The sequence below is a fragment of the Diadema antillarum genome, unplaced genomic scaffold (genome assembly GCF_040938485.1).
Source record: "Diadema antillarum isolate AM-2024a unplaced genomic scaffold, OU_Dant_1.0 scf00000137, whole genome shotgun sequence".
NCBI classification, from domain to species: domain Eukaryota; kingdom Metazoa; phylum Echinodermata; class Echinoidea; order Diadematoida; family Diadematidae; genus Diadema; species Diadema antillarum.
This window is the reverse complement of record NW_027271026.1, coordinates 1249576-1263336: the sequence shown is the minus strand read 5'-3', so window position 1 is coordinate 1263336 and position 13761 is coordinate 1249576. Positions and strand designations below refer to the sequence as shown.

Genomic DNA, 13761 nt, shown 5'->3' with positions numbered 1-13761 from the left:
GCAAGAGATATTTCTGGGCCCTGTTTCATAAAGCTGTTCGTAAAGTTACGAACAACTTATGAGCGACTGGTGATCAGTTCTGATGTGCTGTACATATCAGAATTTCCATAATTCAGCACAAGAACTGATCACCAGTTGCTTGTAAGTTGTTCGTAACTTTATGAACAGCTTTATGAAACTCCCTCCAGGTATGTTAAGTGTAACCAAGGTTCATCAAGTACCGGCCCGTATGCATAAAAGATTGCCTTAAAATTCATACTTCACCAATTATTGTCCTCTATAGACCGACACAGAAGCAATTCTCGAGGCGGTGCATATGGTGAGCGTTGTCATGGGGACCTTGGCTTCCAGGCCTCAGTTTGTTGACGCTAATCTTCTGAGGCAGTTGTTCCACCACTCCCTCTGCCTAGCCCAGTGCCTGCGGGGGAAAGGTATGGACATGAGCAGCGTGCTCAGCCACCTGTCGAGGGCTTGCCAGCGAGGCTTGCAGTGTGGAGATGGCGTCATGATCTGTTTGGTGGGAGATCTGCTTCTTGGCAGCTCTGTGCGTGAGCAGCACTACCTCCTTGACTTGTGTAAGTGGTGTGATCTCCCATCTTTGTGGGTTTGTGCCTGTGTGTGCCCAAGCGTAGCTACTAAAACTATGTTGTAAAATCTGAGTAAGACCCCCCCCCCCCCCACCAAAAAAAAAAAGATTAACCCATTCCTTACGGGAACGTGGTATACCAGGTTCTCGTGGGAGCAACTGATATACAGGAACCTGGTATACCAGGTTCCCAAGATGAAGACATGAGTGCCTGCTTTCGTGGCCTAAATTTATATTTCTTTTTGTTATAATGCCCAGAAAATGGGTTTGATAAAAAGATAAGAGTTTATTCTATCAGCATTTGTTCTCCTTCTGTTGGAAAAATGCATATATCACAATATCATTTACCTTTTTTTATGCCTCCGCAACGAAGTGGCCGGAGGCATTATGTTTTCGGGTCGTCCGTCCGTCCGTCCGTCCGTCCGTCCGTCCCGTTTTGTTTTTGTCGATATCTCAAGAACCGTGTGGTGGTTTTACATCAAACTTGGTATGAGGGTATATCCTTGGGGGATAATACTTTGTGTGTATTTTAGGGTCACAGGGTCAAAGGTCAAAGGTCACAGGTTATTTTGTGGAAAAAAAGTTGAAATTTCATGTTTTTCTCCATATCTCGTAAATGGTTCAAGGTATCTTCGTGGAACTTAGTATATATGCTTGTACCGATGGGCAGTGATTATCTAGGGAAGTTGGGGGTCATGGGTCAAAGGTCAGGGGGTCAAAGGTCAAGGTCAACTCCTCAAAATATCACTACTTTCCTTATATTTATGCAATGAATGAAGGTTTGTTTTTTTTAAACTTGATGTATACATGTATTACCCAATATATATTCTGTGGGAAGTTTCTTGCCAAAAGGTCAAAGGTCAAGTGAAAGTGCAGAATTGCACTTTTTCCTCCATATCTCAAAAGTAACTCAAGGTATCATCATGAAACTTCCATGTTTATGCATGTTCAACCTAACAGTGATTCTCTTTGGAACTGTGAGGTCAAAGGTCAAAGGCCAGGTTTAGATAATGCTATTTTCCCATTTGATACTGAAATTATACTTTTTCTCACTACCTTGAAAAATTACTCAATGCATAAACTTATAAAAGGGTCAAAAGTCAAGTAAAAATCATCAGTTCCCCAAATACCTGCACTCTGACATTTTAATCATTCATCCAATTGAACCTAGTTCTAGGAAAGTGAACATTCAGCACATTTGTGTCAAACCTGTCATTTTAATATTTTGCCAATTGTTTGAAACTGTCATCACACATTGTCAAGACATTGTACTATAGACCTATTAGGAGAACCATGCATTATGGCGGAGGCATATCAGTCGCCGTAGCGATATATCTAGTTTCTGATTTAGTTTGCGCTTGTTTTGCTGTAAACCTCGTATGAACATGTACATGGCGATCAAAGCTGAGCTCAGTAGATTTCTGTGTTCGCTGACCCCAGTCACCCTATTCAGGTGCCTGGTTTTGTGTAGAACAAAAGATTCTGTGAGCCCATCAGCACACGCTCTATTTATACCTCGCACCTGATTGATATTTCCATTGTTCACTGGCACATGTAGTTGACCGTGGAAAGAGGAATACATGTACTGCTTGACTGCCTTTGACAGGTGGATTACCAACCTATACGTTCCCTGCCAACGGGCAAAAAGAATCTCGTTTGGGGGCATTTAAGGCACTCAGAAAATTGCGGAAGGAAGGGGATAAAAAGGGTCCATACATTACAAGGCACCACCTTACACATTGTGGCATAACGTAATATACAAATGATGCACAGGATATTCGCCTCGTGCATGTTTCACAATTGTAAATACCCTCGAGTGCACTACATCTCCACTAACGCCATGAAATAATCCTGTGCATCATTTGTTTTATAAAATGGGTCGAAAACTAACAGCATTTTTCATGTACCTTTGTGGGTCAATACCAGTCAGCTACATGTAGCACTCGCTCAAGAGTCAAGATGTCCGAAGATGTTCATCCCAAACATTTACGCACGTCGCACTCGGAAATCCTGCACATATAGACCGTCTAAGTACTGTACATATAAGAGTATACGTACGCCACACATGTTATGCACACAAAAAAGGCCGGCCGGCAGCCCGAACTAGAAGTTGTTTACAGGATTGACAGCGCGTATAGCGTGCGACGCACTTGTAACAACTGATTGAGTGCGCACTGCTAGTGTAAACATTGTGACGTCAGGCCGTGCATGTTAGAAATTAATACACGCACACGTGACTATTTCAGTGCTTCCAATTGGCTACATTCTTGAACCCATTTTATCATATACTAATGATGCACAGGATAGAGTGTGTTCTCGTGCATGTCGCACCATTGTCAATACTCTCGAGCGCGCCGGACCTTCACTAACGCCACGAAATAATCCTGTGCATCATTTGTTTTATAAAATGGGTCGAAAACTAATAGCATTTTTCACGTACCTTTGTGGGTCAATACCAGTCAGCTACATGTAGCACTCGCTCAAGAGTCAAGATGTCCGAAGATGTTCGTCCCAAACATTTACGCACGTCGCACTCGGAAATCCTGCACATATAGACCGTCTAAGTACTGTACATATAAGAGTATACGTACGCCACACATGTTATGCACACAAAAAAGGCCGGCCGGCAGCCCGAACTAGAAGTTGTTTACAGGATTGACAGCGCGTATAGCGTGCGACGCACTTGTAACAACTGATTGAGTGCGCACTGCTAGTGTAAACATTGTGACGTCAGGCCGTGCATGTTAGAAATTAATACACGCACATGTGACTATTTCAGTGCTTCCAATTGGCTACATTCTTGAACCCATTTTATCATATACTAATGATGCACAGGATAGAGTGTGTTCTCGTGCATGTCGCACCATTGTCAATACTCTCGAGCGCGCCGCACCTTCACTAACGCCACGAAATAATCCTGTGCATCATTTGTTTTATAAAATGGGTCGAAAACTAACAGCATTATTCACGTACCTTTGTGGGTCAATACCAGTCAGCTACATGTAGCACTCGCTCAAAAGTCAAGATGTCCGAAGATGTTCGTCCCAAACATTTACGCACGTCGCACTCGGAAATCCCGCACATAAGTACTCTACGTACGTATAAGAGTATACGTACGCCACGTACTGTTATGCACAAGAAAGGCCGCCGGCTGTTGTGGCAGCCCGCGGCCCGAACTAGAAGTTGTTTACAGGATTGACAGCGCGTATAGTAGCGCGTGACGCACTTGTAACAACTGATTGAGTGCGCACTGCTAGTGTAAAACATTGTGACGTACGTCAGGCCAGGGAGGTGGAAGAGAGACTCTTCTTAGTGCATACCTGAAGAAAATAATGCACGCACACGTGACTCATTTCAACGCTTCCAATTGGCTACATTCTTGAACCCATTTTATAATAGCGGTTAATGTCTTTCAAAAGAATACATGTATCTACACAGTGAAATGTTAACAAACCCAAAACAAAGCTGGGTACAGGCACCAAGCCCCCATTACAAGCTTGCTCCGTGCATGGCTTTTCAGTGCATGGCCTTTCAGAAGGCAGCGTTGCTCCTACAAGCACATCATGTACTGAGCTATGAATCAAACAGTGCGTGGCATTTTCTGATGCACGTAGAGTACTGACTACCTTGTCATAGTGCTTTTCGACTTGCCAAGCTGAGCTTGGTTGCAAGCATGTTTAGGAATGGAATTCTTAATCACGAGTCATCTCCCCTCTGACTCTCAGCAACGTGGGCCTTAAGAATTTGAATTTGAAATTATATCAGTGTATTTGTTCCCACATAAATCAATAGATGCTTGGAATAATGTGAGAATCTCCCTTTAATCCCATGTCTATGTAGCAAACAGCATCTCTTTTGTAGTGTATAACACTTCTCTTTTTTTTTTCAAATCAACATTTTGATACCTTGAGATATCACCATCAACTGAAAAGTGAGTTATCAGAAAATGTTGAATTTTTTTTTTCATCATCTCTCCTGTAATTAAGACAGAGCTGAAGGTGACACAGACTCTCATTGTTGGTAGTTCCCTTGTTACAATTGTTGAATTTTGCCTTCAGGACTCTTGTGACAGATATGTATTCCAACTGCTACTCCATTTGCCACCAAACTTTGATCAGAGCTGTACTTTAGGGATATTCATGTTATGTTACTTTGAAGGGTCACAGGTCAAAGTTTACATTCAAGACTGTCTTTCTGGCATGACAAATGACTCTGCAGCTGATACTCAAATGACAACAAAACTTGGCTGATAGATGTGCCCAACCTGTCTACAATATGTTATTTCCATCAACTATTCCCCCACCCTCTTTCAATCTCATAATCAATAGATAATTTTGTGATGGAAACTCACATGAGATGCTCCTTGTTGTCAACTGTACAATGTAACACTGATACCCTTTTTACACTTCTAAATACTGCTTTTGATTTCTTTTCCATGTATCTAATCTAGAATTCAAATATGCAGCCTGAATTGTCCCAAGTGGCAAGACACAATCTGACAGTTTTCAGGGTGTATTCATGATTTTTTCTGGGGGGGTCGTAATCAAAATTTTTGGACCTTTATACCTTTGCGAGGGAGCGGAGCGACCGAGCGGGGGAAGGGTGTGGGAGGGGGGTGGGAGGGCGGTGTCCCCCCTCCCAATGTAGGGAGTTTTTGAATTTATATCTTAAAATGGGGCCATTTGGTGCATACAAAAGTGACTTTTTCGGCATGGCAGTGCGGCTTAGAAATAAGGTACAGTATGGTATATTAAAACTTAATTACAAAATTTACGAGGTTTTTGACAATTTGCTGGAACACCACCTGGTCACTTTTTTTTCTGTTGTATATACCTGGTAGGGTAAAAAGTCCTCAAAAAACAAGAATGTCTTTTACAAAAAGTGGACCTTTTGAAAATTTGGGGGGTTGTATGACCCTCCCGACCCCCCTTGCATACACCCATGCAGTTGCCATGAAAATTGTACTGCTGTGTCAAATTAATGTTTCAGTTCAAATCTCAAAACATATGTAGAAACTTGTTTCATTGCCATTCAATCTTATTCAGATAAGTAGCAGTGTTTGCAACAGTTCCTACATTGTACATGAAAACTTGTCATTTTCTTCATCAAAACTGTTGTTTTTTGGATCGTCCGAATGCAGTGCTGATGTTGCAGAAGCAGTTGACTGGAGCTTTGGGGACGGAGAACTGGAAACTGCTGCTATGGCCTCTGACTCAAGTGTTGTCATGTATGTATATGAAGTCAGACATTGAGATGAAGTCAATGGAAGCCGGACAGAGGAGGGGAAATATAAAAGTGGCCACAGACTTTGTCCAGTGGATCGCCAACGATCAGATGCCCCAAGAAAATGAATCGTCTGTTGTTGACTGCCGGAGGGATCGGGTGAGAATTTGGATCACATCCACTGCAAAGAGCTGGAAATGATAAAAAACAAAAACAAATACGAAACAAGAACAACAACAACAAAAAACAACAGGAAGAGTAACAGCAAAGTTTTCATACTCAAAGTACTTTTAACAAATTTTTGTTTTTTCAGTTTCTTTGCTGAAAAGTTGTGTGTGTAGCCTAGTTTTAAAGTCATACTGCAGAACTAGAAATGTTCATGTGCATTTTAATTCATGACATTTAAATTAAAGATCCGTAAAATTGAAATACATGCGAAGTTGTTTCTACACTATGTGCATTGAATGCCAGCAGCAATTTGCAAAAATTTAATGCTGTGAAAAAGACTGTAGGCTACAATTTGCTAAAAGTTCTTGCTTTACAGTAATTTTCATGTTGGATAACCAGCCATGTTCACAGAATCTGTGGTAGCAAGCATTTTGCAGTTATTTAACCCTCCGCATGTCCACACACTTAACCAGACATATGTGGGACGATCAATTTGTGTGTGACATTCTTCTGTGCAACTCTCTGATCGTGGGATTGAACTGACTGAGTAATATTTCTTTACCATTCCAGGAACCAGCCATGCCACACTTGCATTCATGGCACACAGCCCTTGTGGCTACCGAACGACTGACCAGAGTGGTCTTGTCCAACATCGACAAGGCCCGACAGTGGCTGCGCTGCCAACAGGCCAGAGTACAAGCAGGAGATGAAGGCGATGAGAGCTGGAGTCGCGTGATTCCCGTTGCAGTGGCCATCATGTACTCGTTTGATTGTGAGCTGATGAAACCAGCTAGCACTCTGGTGGTTAGCATTGCCACAAGACGTCCACCACTGGTATGTGTGTCGAAAGACGGAGTCCACCTCGTCTCTGTATTGTGTGCTTTCGTCACTCTGCTGTATAGCTTGTTACCCTCTCAAATCATCTTAGGAGCTTGTGTGTCTGTCAAACAAAGGGAATTCTTCTTTGCCAGAAGAGTTTAAAAAAAAAAGCAAAGCAAAAGATGCGGTAAAGGCTCTTTTAGACATGCCTGTATCCACAAAACATTTCCCTTTATAGGAGAAAAGAATAGTGATAAGTAATGGCACTCAACCTATCTAGCTCAGGGTAGTCCATGAGGGGTTATCTAGTGAGTCACAGGGACATGCTGGGATTTTTGCTCAACGTCTTACAAAAAAATGCAATATTCTAAACACCATGGCATGCCCAAAATGGACAACACCCTGAACCTGAAGAAACTTGCAAGTGAGTCAGTCTGTAGGGAAGCTTCCCTATAAATGTGGCCAAAGATATCTACCCTTGGATTACACCTCATTCACTGTCTTGAAAAGATAAATCTGGGCTAGCACCAGAGAGCATTTGCAACCCTAGAGCTCCCAAGATGTTAAGCAGATTCCAGGTTAAAAAGGACTTTATGCATCGCAAATGTGATATGTATGCTCTTTGCTCCCTCACATTTATACACAGGGTCAATATCGATATTTTTACATGTGATATATTAACATTTTACCTTGTGGGCCTCTCTCAGGTGGTATATCTAGTGTGCACAATCCTAATAAAAAGCTGCAATGGTTTAGAAATAAGTAATTTGTACCAATCTGAGGTTTGTCAAGATGGTAGTCGTACAGACCCTATTTGGAGACTTGTTTCCGTCTGCAAAACATGCGCAAAGCAGGGGCTGATCTAGGAATTCCTTAAAGGGAGGCACACGCACCCCCCTTTTTTTCTTTTTATTTCTTTTGTTTTTACCAAACATAAAGAGGAGGCGCGCGCCCTGTGCGTCCCCCTCTGAATCCGCCACTGCAAAGTGCATTATGACTCCCAGCTTTTCAGTAATGTTGTGCATCTTTTTTGTTCTTTATTATTTCATCTCATCGCTGTGACAATGAGAGTTGTATCTCCTACCTAGCACCTCCCTGCTCCTACTTCCGAGTAGACTTGTGAATGCTGATGTCATGGTGTATGTGCGATCACTAATTCAAAAATGAATGTCTGGCGCCCTTGTCGCATGCTCGCAGGCCCACAAAACTGTGTTTCTTGCCATGAACTGCATTGGGAGAATGAAGTACTACTTTGCTGATGGAGATTCTTTCATGAGGCATCTTCCCCGCCTGGCCTGTCATCGATTCATCACCAACAGGGTTCTCCGTCTGATAGCAGCAGAGGATCTCGGTCCCAAGATGCTGCATCTCCTTACAGACTTGTGGGAACGGCAGGTGAGAATTAACCCTTTAGCGACTGAAGATTCTGTGTATAATGGTCTATGGTTCCGTGGAAGGTATAGCATTATTGCTCTCATTATTTTGACAACTTTCTAAAAGATTTGAAATAGCTCACTGCATGTGTATTTTTGTCTTTTATAAGTTACATTTATTTGAGGGCCTACTGAGACTTAATCAAGAGACTTGTGAGTCTCGGAAGTAATTCTGATATACTTTTGTTGACCTTTAACCTCTTTTGAATTTCATAGTTTTATATTCTATATGAAAACAAAAAATGGTGAAGCATAAAACTTTTTTTTTTTTTAATGGATGGGTGGTTTCGGGCACTTGAGGAATTCTTGAATGATATTGATTAACACAAGCTTTCACATCAGTTGGCAAGTAATAGACCGTGGCTATATTATCTTTGGACTAACTCTTTCTAATTCATATGTGGCCATGCTCTGTTTCTTGCAGGGAACTGAAAAGCTGTGCTTTGTTTGCTACTGATTGACGAATACATCATCATAAAATATGTACCAAAATAATCATTGTTTTATTAGTAGCCATTAGAAATTATGGGCATGCATATTTTTTATGCACATTTCTTATCAGATTTTCTTCAAATTTGGCAAAAAGGTGCATTATAGTGAAATGAAGATGCCTATATTGTTTTTTTCTCTTGTTCCGTCTTTATACACGAAAAGGTAAATTTAACAAGGTCTGCTTGTGTGTGCAACGCTGGCCTTGTTTCTTGACAGTTTTTTTTTCAAATTTGGTATGTAAATGTATCACAGTGAAATCTATACACCTACACCTATTGATATTGCTGCCCTCACTGTTCCACCTTTTACAGGGTCAAAGGTCACCCTGATCATGTCAAAATTTGCAAAAATGCATGCTTATTTAGGCAATAACTTGATTGTGACTGGATTTTACTCAGACTTGCTAAAGAGGTGTATGGGTGGTCATTCTGCATGAAGGACACAACAGTTTGTGGTGACGGCGCCCTCAGTGTTCCGACTTGGAGGCCATGTCACATTTCTTGTATATGCTGTATAAGCCACATTTCTTGTCAGATTTTATTCAAACTTGCTATGGAGGTTTATGGGGAGTTATTCTGGGTAACAAAAGTTTTCGTTGCCAGCGCTCTCATTGTTCAAACTTTTGTAGGATGACATGTCATATTCCTTGTATGTGCTATATATACTAGCCCAACTACTAGATTTTAAAAAGTTTGAGTTATCACATTTGATGCATATATACGCATAGGTCAGTTGTATCACAAAACGTCCTACCATATATACACTTTGCAAAGAGCCTGAAATATAAGGATCTATCATTGTTTTCTCAATAAACTATAACTGTAAACGGTTTATTCTAGAAGCAGTTTCATTATAACTATTGTTGACATTTTGTTTATCTAACAATACTTAATATTACTTACACAGATAAGTGTTTTTACATTCGTTGTTTCAATCCCTAACTCACATCGTAGAACTATTTTGAAGTATTAAAGCTTGGTTTTTGTTTCATCAGCAAAATGTAAATAATGCTGTTAATGCTACTTTCTCCAATTTTTTCTTTTGTAGGAGCCTGTGTTCCATGTTCTCCTACAATACCTGACCAAATGGGTGGAGCACCTCGACACCATCAACAAAACTCTTGGAGTCAATGAAATATCACTTGCCATAGCACAGTCTGTGTGTAGGGTCTGCCAACGGAGGTATGCAATATGTTTCAAAGATTTCACTTTTTTTTTTACAGCTTCCCTAAAATCCTCCCAAATTTGCGGATGCACAGTATTAGCTTAGAAACTCCACTACTGTTGGAATTCCTTCTCTTAGCAATTTCTTTTTCATTCCATGTGCCACGCTCTCTATCACAGCAGTGAAATACTAAAAGGACAACATGAGTTAGGGTTAAGATAGTACACATTCCATTCACTTTTAAGGAGGCATGTCCACTGATCGACAAATATTGCTGGAAGAATCAGGTCAACAGCTTGTTCAATGTTTTGGAAGAGTGATCTTTGTGAAATTTCTTTTCTGTTTCTTTATATTGTTTCACTACCGTAATATCACACATTGTAAAGTTCCCGTTGAGTCAAGGCAACTAATGGAAGTAACCAAAACTTTAAAAACTCAGAGCTTTTTAACATATTGTCAGATTAAAAATGCATTTTGTTAATCCATCTAATTCATCTTGTAAATGCTGTAAAGTTCTGTGCATTTGATTTTTATCATCAGTTCATAGTTGTGAAGGGAGAACAGATCGCATGGTGTATGTGAAGAGAGAAAAAGAGAAGTCGAGAGAGACCAGGAAGAAGAGAGAGAAAAAGAATAATTAAAGCTAGGTGGCAGTAGATGATATGCCATTGATGACTGAGATGGAATCTTACATATCTGTGTGTATGTTTTGGTAAACATCGCCTTCACTGGGATGAGGCCGCATACGCACAGTGATTATCTGAAGGAGAGCAGTATTTTCTGAATAAAATCATGTTTTGCTTGAATGACTGAACACACAAAGAGGACAGATATACCACATATACATGCACTTGTTATACATACCTAGTACGCAGTCTGTTTTGTGTTTTGTAAAGTCATAGGTAAATACTTCGAGTACTTTTTAGTGATTTCATTTTGAAGGAACTTAATATACAAGGCCGTATTAGATAGTCATTTGTTGTTTCAACTGTGCTTTCCCTAGCCCAGACTTTTGCATAATTTACCATCATTGAATATACCTTTGTCATATTCTATCATTATATTAATTTAAGCGGAAACAACAAGGATAGTAGGATTGAGTAATGGATCACTTACTTTTAAATGGGAATCTCAGTCTGCTTGTAAATGCAGTACCCAATATGTCACAGTCTTTCCCTTTGTCACGTCTGCCACCATAGGCCAGAGACACGCGGGAAAGACTTGGTGCCCATCTTGTCGAAGATTCTAAAGAAAGCCACCGGCCCACAGGGCACGCCAGCCGTCTGCTTAGCCTTGGATGCGCTCATTGCCCTTGTGAAAGAGGAGGTTGTGGACGTTGTATCCGTCATCAGCATGTTACACGATCAGTTTCAGAGAGATCAGAGGTTTGTTTTAAGGCTAGATTCTATTTCCAGTTGATGTTCAGCATTCTGCACCAGACGACACTCCCCACATCGACGTAAATAAGCACTGAATGGATCATTGTTTTAGTAGTAGCCATGATTAAAAATCGTGGGCGTACATACTCAAGCAGGATTTGAACCAACGACCTCTTGATCTCCGCACAGGCGTCGTCTCCACTAGACCACCGAGCTTCCACCCGGCAGCAAGCGGTGGTTCTAATCCTCATAGCATGCAGCGGGTACTGCGTAATTATTCAAATGCATGAAATTCTTCCGTCGGCATAACTTTTGCTGCGAGCTATTTTGCAGTCAGTGTGAAGTAGTTTGAATTGAACTTGTCATAAATTTGAAAGTGCAAATGGGTGGAAAAAAAAGAGGGAATTAGTCAAAGGAAGATCAGGACAGCATTAGCAAAGTGACCTTGATGTCTGCTGTTTGAATAATGCATGAACGTCGGGGTCACATGATGTGAAAGATATTTGTAGGTTCTGTAGAAAAGTCAGTGTATATGCTCTTGTTTTGGTGTGTTCCAACACTCAAATTCATCCCACCATGTCTATAATCAATTATTGTAATAGAAAAAAAAATGTTTTATCTTTCTTGCAGGCCACTGGTAGTCGCCAAGTGGTGCGAGTTGCTTGGCCTTGTGCCTGAATTTCCTGTTGACATGGATAGATACACGGTACTGCCATTTTTTTTTCTCTTCATAGTATGTGTAGTATTCGTAAAATTGATCACCAGATATAGGCAGGGGTTTGTTCTTGTATACTTCTCTACCAAGGCTGTGTGATATGTACAGTAATTCAAAAAACACATGGATAGAATCAGAATTTGGCCATCAGATTTCCCTTTCAAAAATGATATTTTACAAGGCAGTCATGTGCCTAGAGTTTGTTGTTGTTTCTTTAAATCATTTTAAAAAGCTTGCCAGTCAAAGGTCATGGTCAAATTTGTCAATTTTTTTTGCTGTAAGTGCACTTCACCAAAGTTTTGGTTTTACTTTATAAAACTTTCACAAGGATGCAAGATGACAAGGCGCTTAATTAAGAAAATTTGGGGCAAATGTGATGATTGTTGTGTATTCTTCTGCTTCATCTCCTCTGTCCACATGATGTATGCGCCTGTCAGGTTCTGTCCAGGCACGTGCTAAAAAATCTGTGCGCCTACCTACACCATGAGGATACCAGGGTCGTGTCGGCAGCCCTGGAGGCTATGGCAGGATACAATCTTGGGGACTTTGATATTAACTACTTGCCAAAACAGGTAAGTAATGAGTGGCAAATGATTTTTTTCAATCATTCTGTACAAAAATCCTCTTGCTGTTAACACTTGTAGCAAGCTCAGGTGCCTTTTTAATACCGGTAAGAGTCTCTACTTACGAAGAGCAATTGCATATGAACAAATGCTCTATTTCAATCATATCATTGTTTGTGAGATTGTTGTGTTAACGATACGTTACTAGCATGCTCTCATTGTCAATGTAAGTTTGTTGCTGGTCCAATAGATCTCAACATTCATTGTCCCCGCCGAACGAGTTCGAGCAGGGGACTATGAAACGGGCTCCGTACGTGTGTGTGTCCGTGTGTGTGTCCGTCCGTGTGTCCGTCCGTGTGTCCGTGTGTCCGTGTGTCCGCGCGTCCGTGCGTCCGTGTGTGATCAAAATCTTCAATTTGCTACTTTTCTGTCATTTATGAGCCAATTTTGATTCTGTTTGCTTTATATGATAGCACTATGTGGGAGCTTTGAAACTTCTACACACAATTTCAGTTGTGACCTTTGACCTTGACCTTTGACCTATATTGTACATTTTGCTACAAAATGCTACTCCTTCGCCATTTCTAACCCGATTTCGATTCCGTTTGCTTTATGTGATGGCACTAGTTGAGGGCTTCAAAACTTCTACACAGAATTTTGACCTTTGACTTCTTTGACCTTTGACCTTGATTTTTTGACCTGTATTGTACATTTTGCTACAAAATGCTACTCCTTCGCCATTTCTAACCCGATTTCGATTCTGTTTGCTTTATGTGATGGCACTAGGTGAGGGCTTCAAAAATTCTACACAGAATTTTGACCTTTGATTTCTTTGACCTTTGACCTTGATTTTTGACCTATATTGTACATTGGCTACAAAATGCTACTCCTTCGCCATTTCTAACCCGATTTCGATTCCGTTTGCTTTATGTGATGGCACTAGGTGAGGGCTTCAAAACTTCTACACAGAATTTTGACCTTTGATTTCTTTGACCTTTGACCTTGATTTTTGACCTATATTGTACATTGGCTACAAAATGCTACTCCTTCACCATTTCTAACCCGATTTCGATTCTGTTTGCTTTATGTGATGGCACTAGGTAAGGGCTTCAAAAGTTCTACACAGAAATTTGACCTTTGACCTTTGACCTTTGACCCTTGACCTTGATTTTTGACCTGTATTGTACATTTTGCTACAAAATGCTACTCCTTCGCCATT

At 40.7% G+C, this 13761-nt stretch overlaps 1 protein-coding gene across 1 annotated transcript in view; it reads left to right on the top strand.

Moving 5' to 3' along the window:
• LOC139721066 (focadhesin-like) overlaps positions 1-13761 on the top strand; it is a 48769-nt gene that overhangs the window by 8226 nt on the left and 26782 nt on the right. The window contains exons 6-13 of the mRNA XM_071632395.1: positions 284-575; positions 5727-5968; positions 6548-6811; positions 7994-8191; positions 9769-9902; positions 11085-11270; positions 11895-11970; positions 12417-12551. Coding sequence (XP_071488496.1) covers positions 284-575; positions 5727-5968; positions 6548-6811; positions 7994-8191; positions 9769-9902; positions 11085-11270; positions 11895-11970; positions 12417-12551 — 1527 coding nt within the window. The remainder of the gene's footprint in view (positions 1-283; positions 576-5726; positions 5969-6547; positions 6812-7993; positions 8192-9768; positions 9903-11084; positions 11271-11894; positions 11971-12416; positions 12552-13761) is intronic.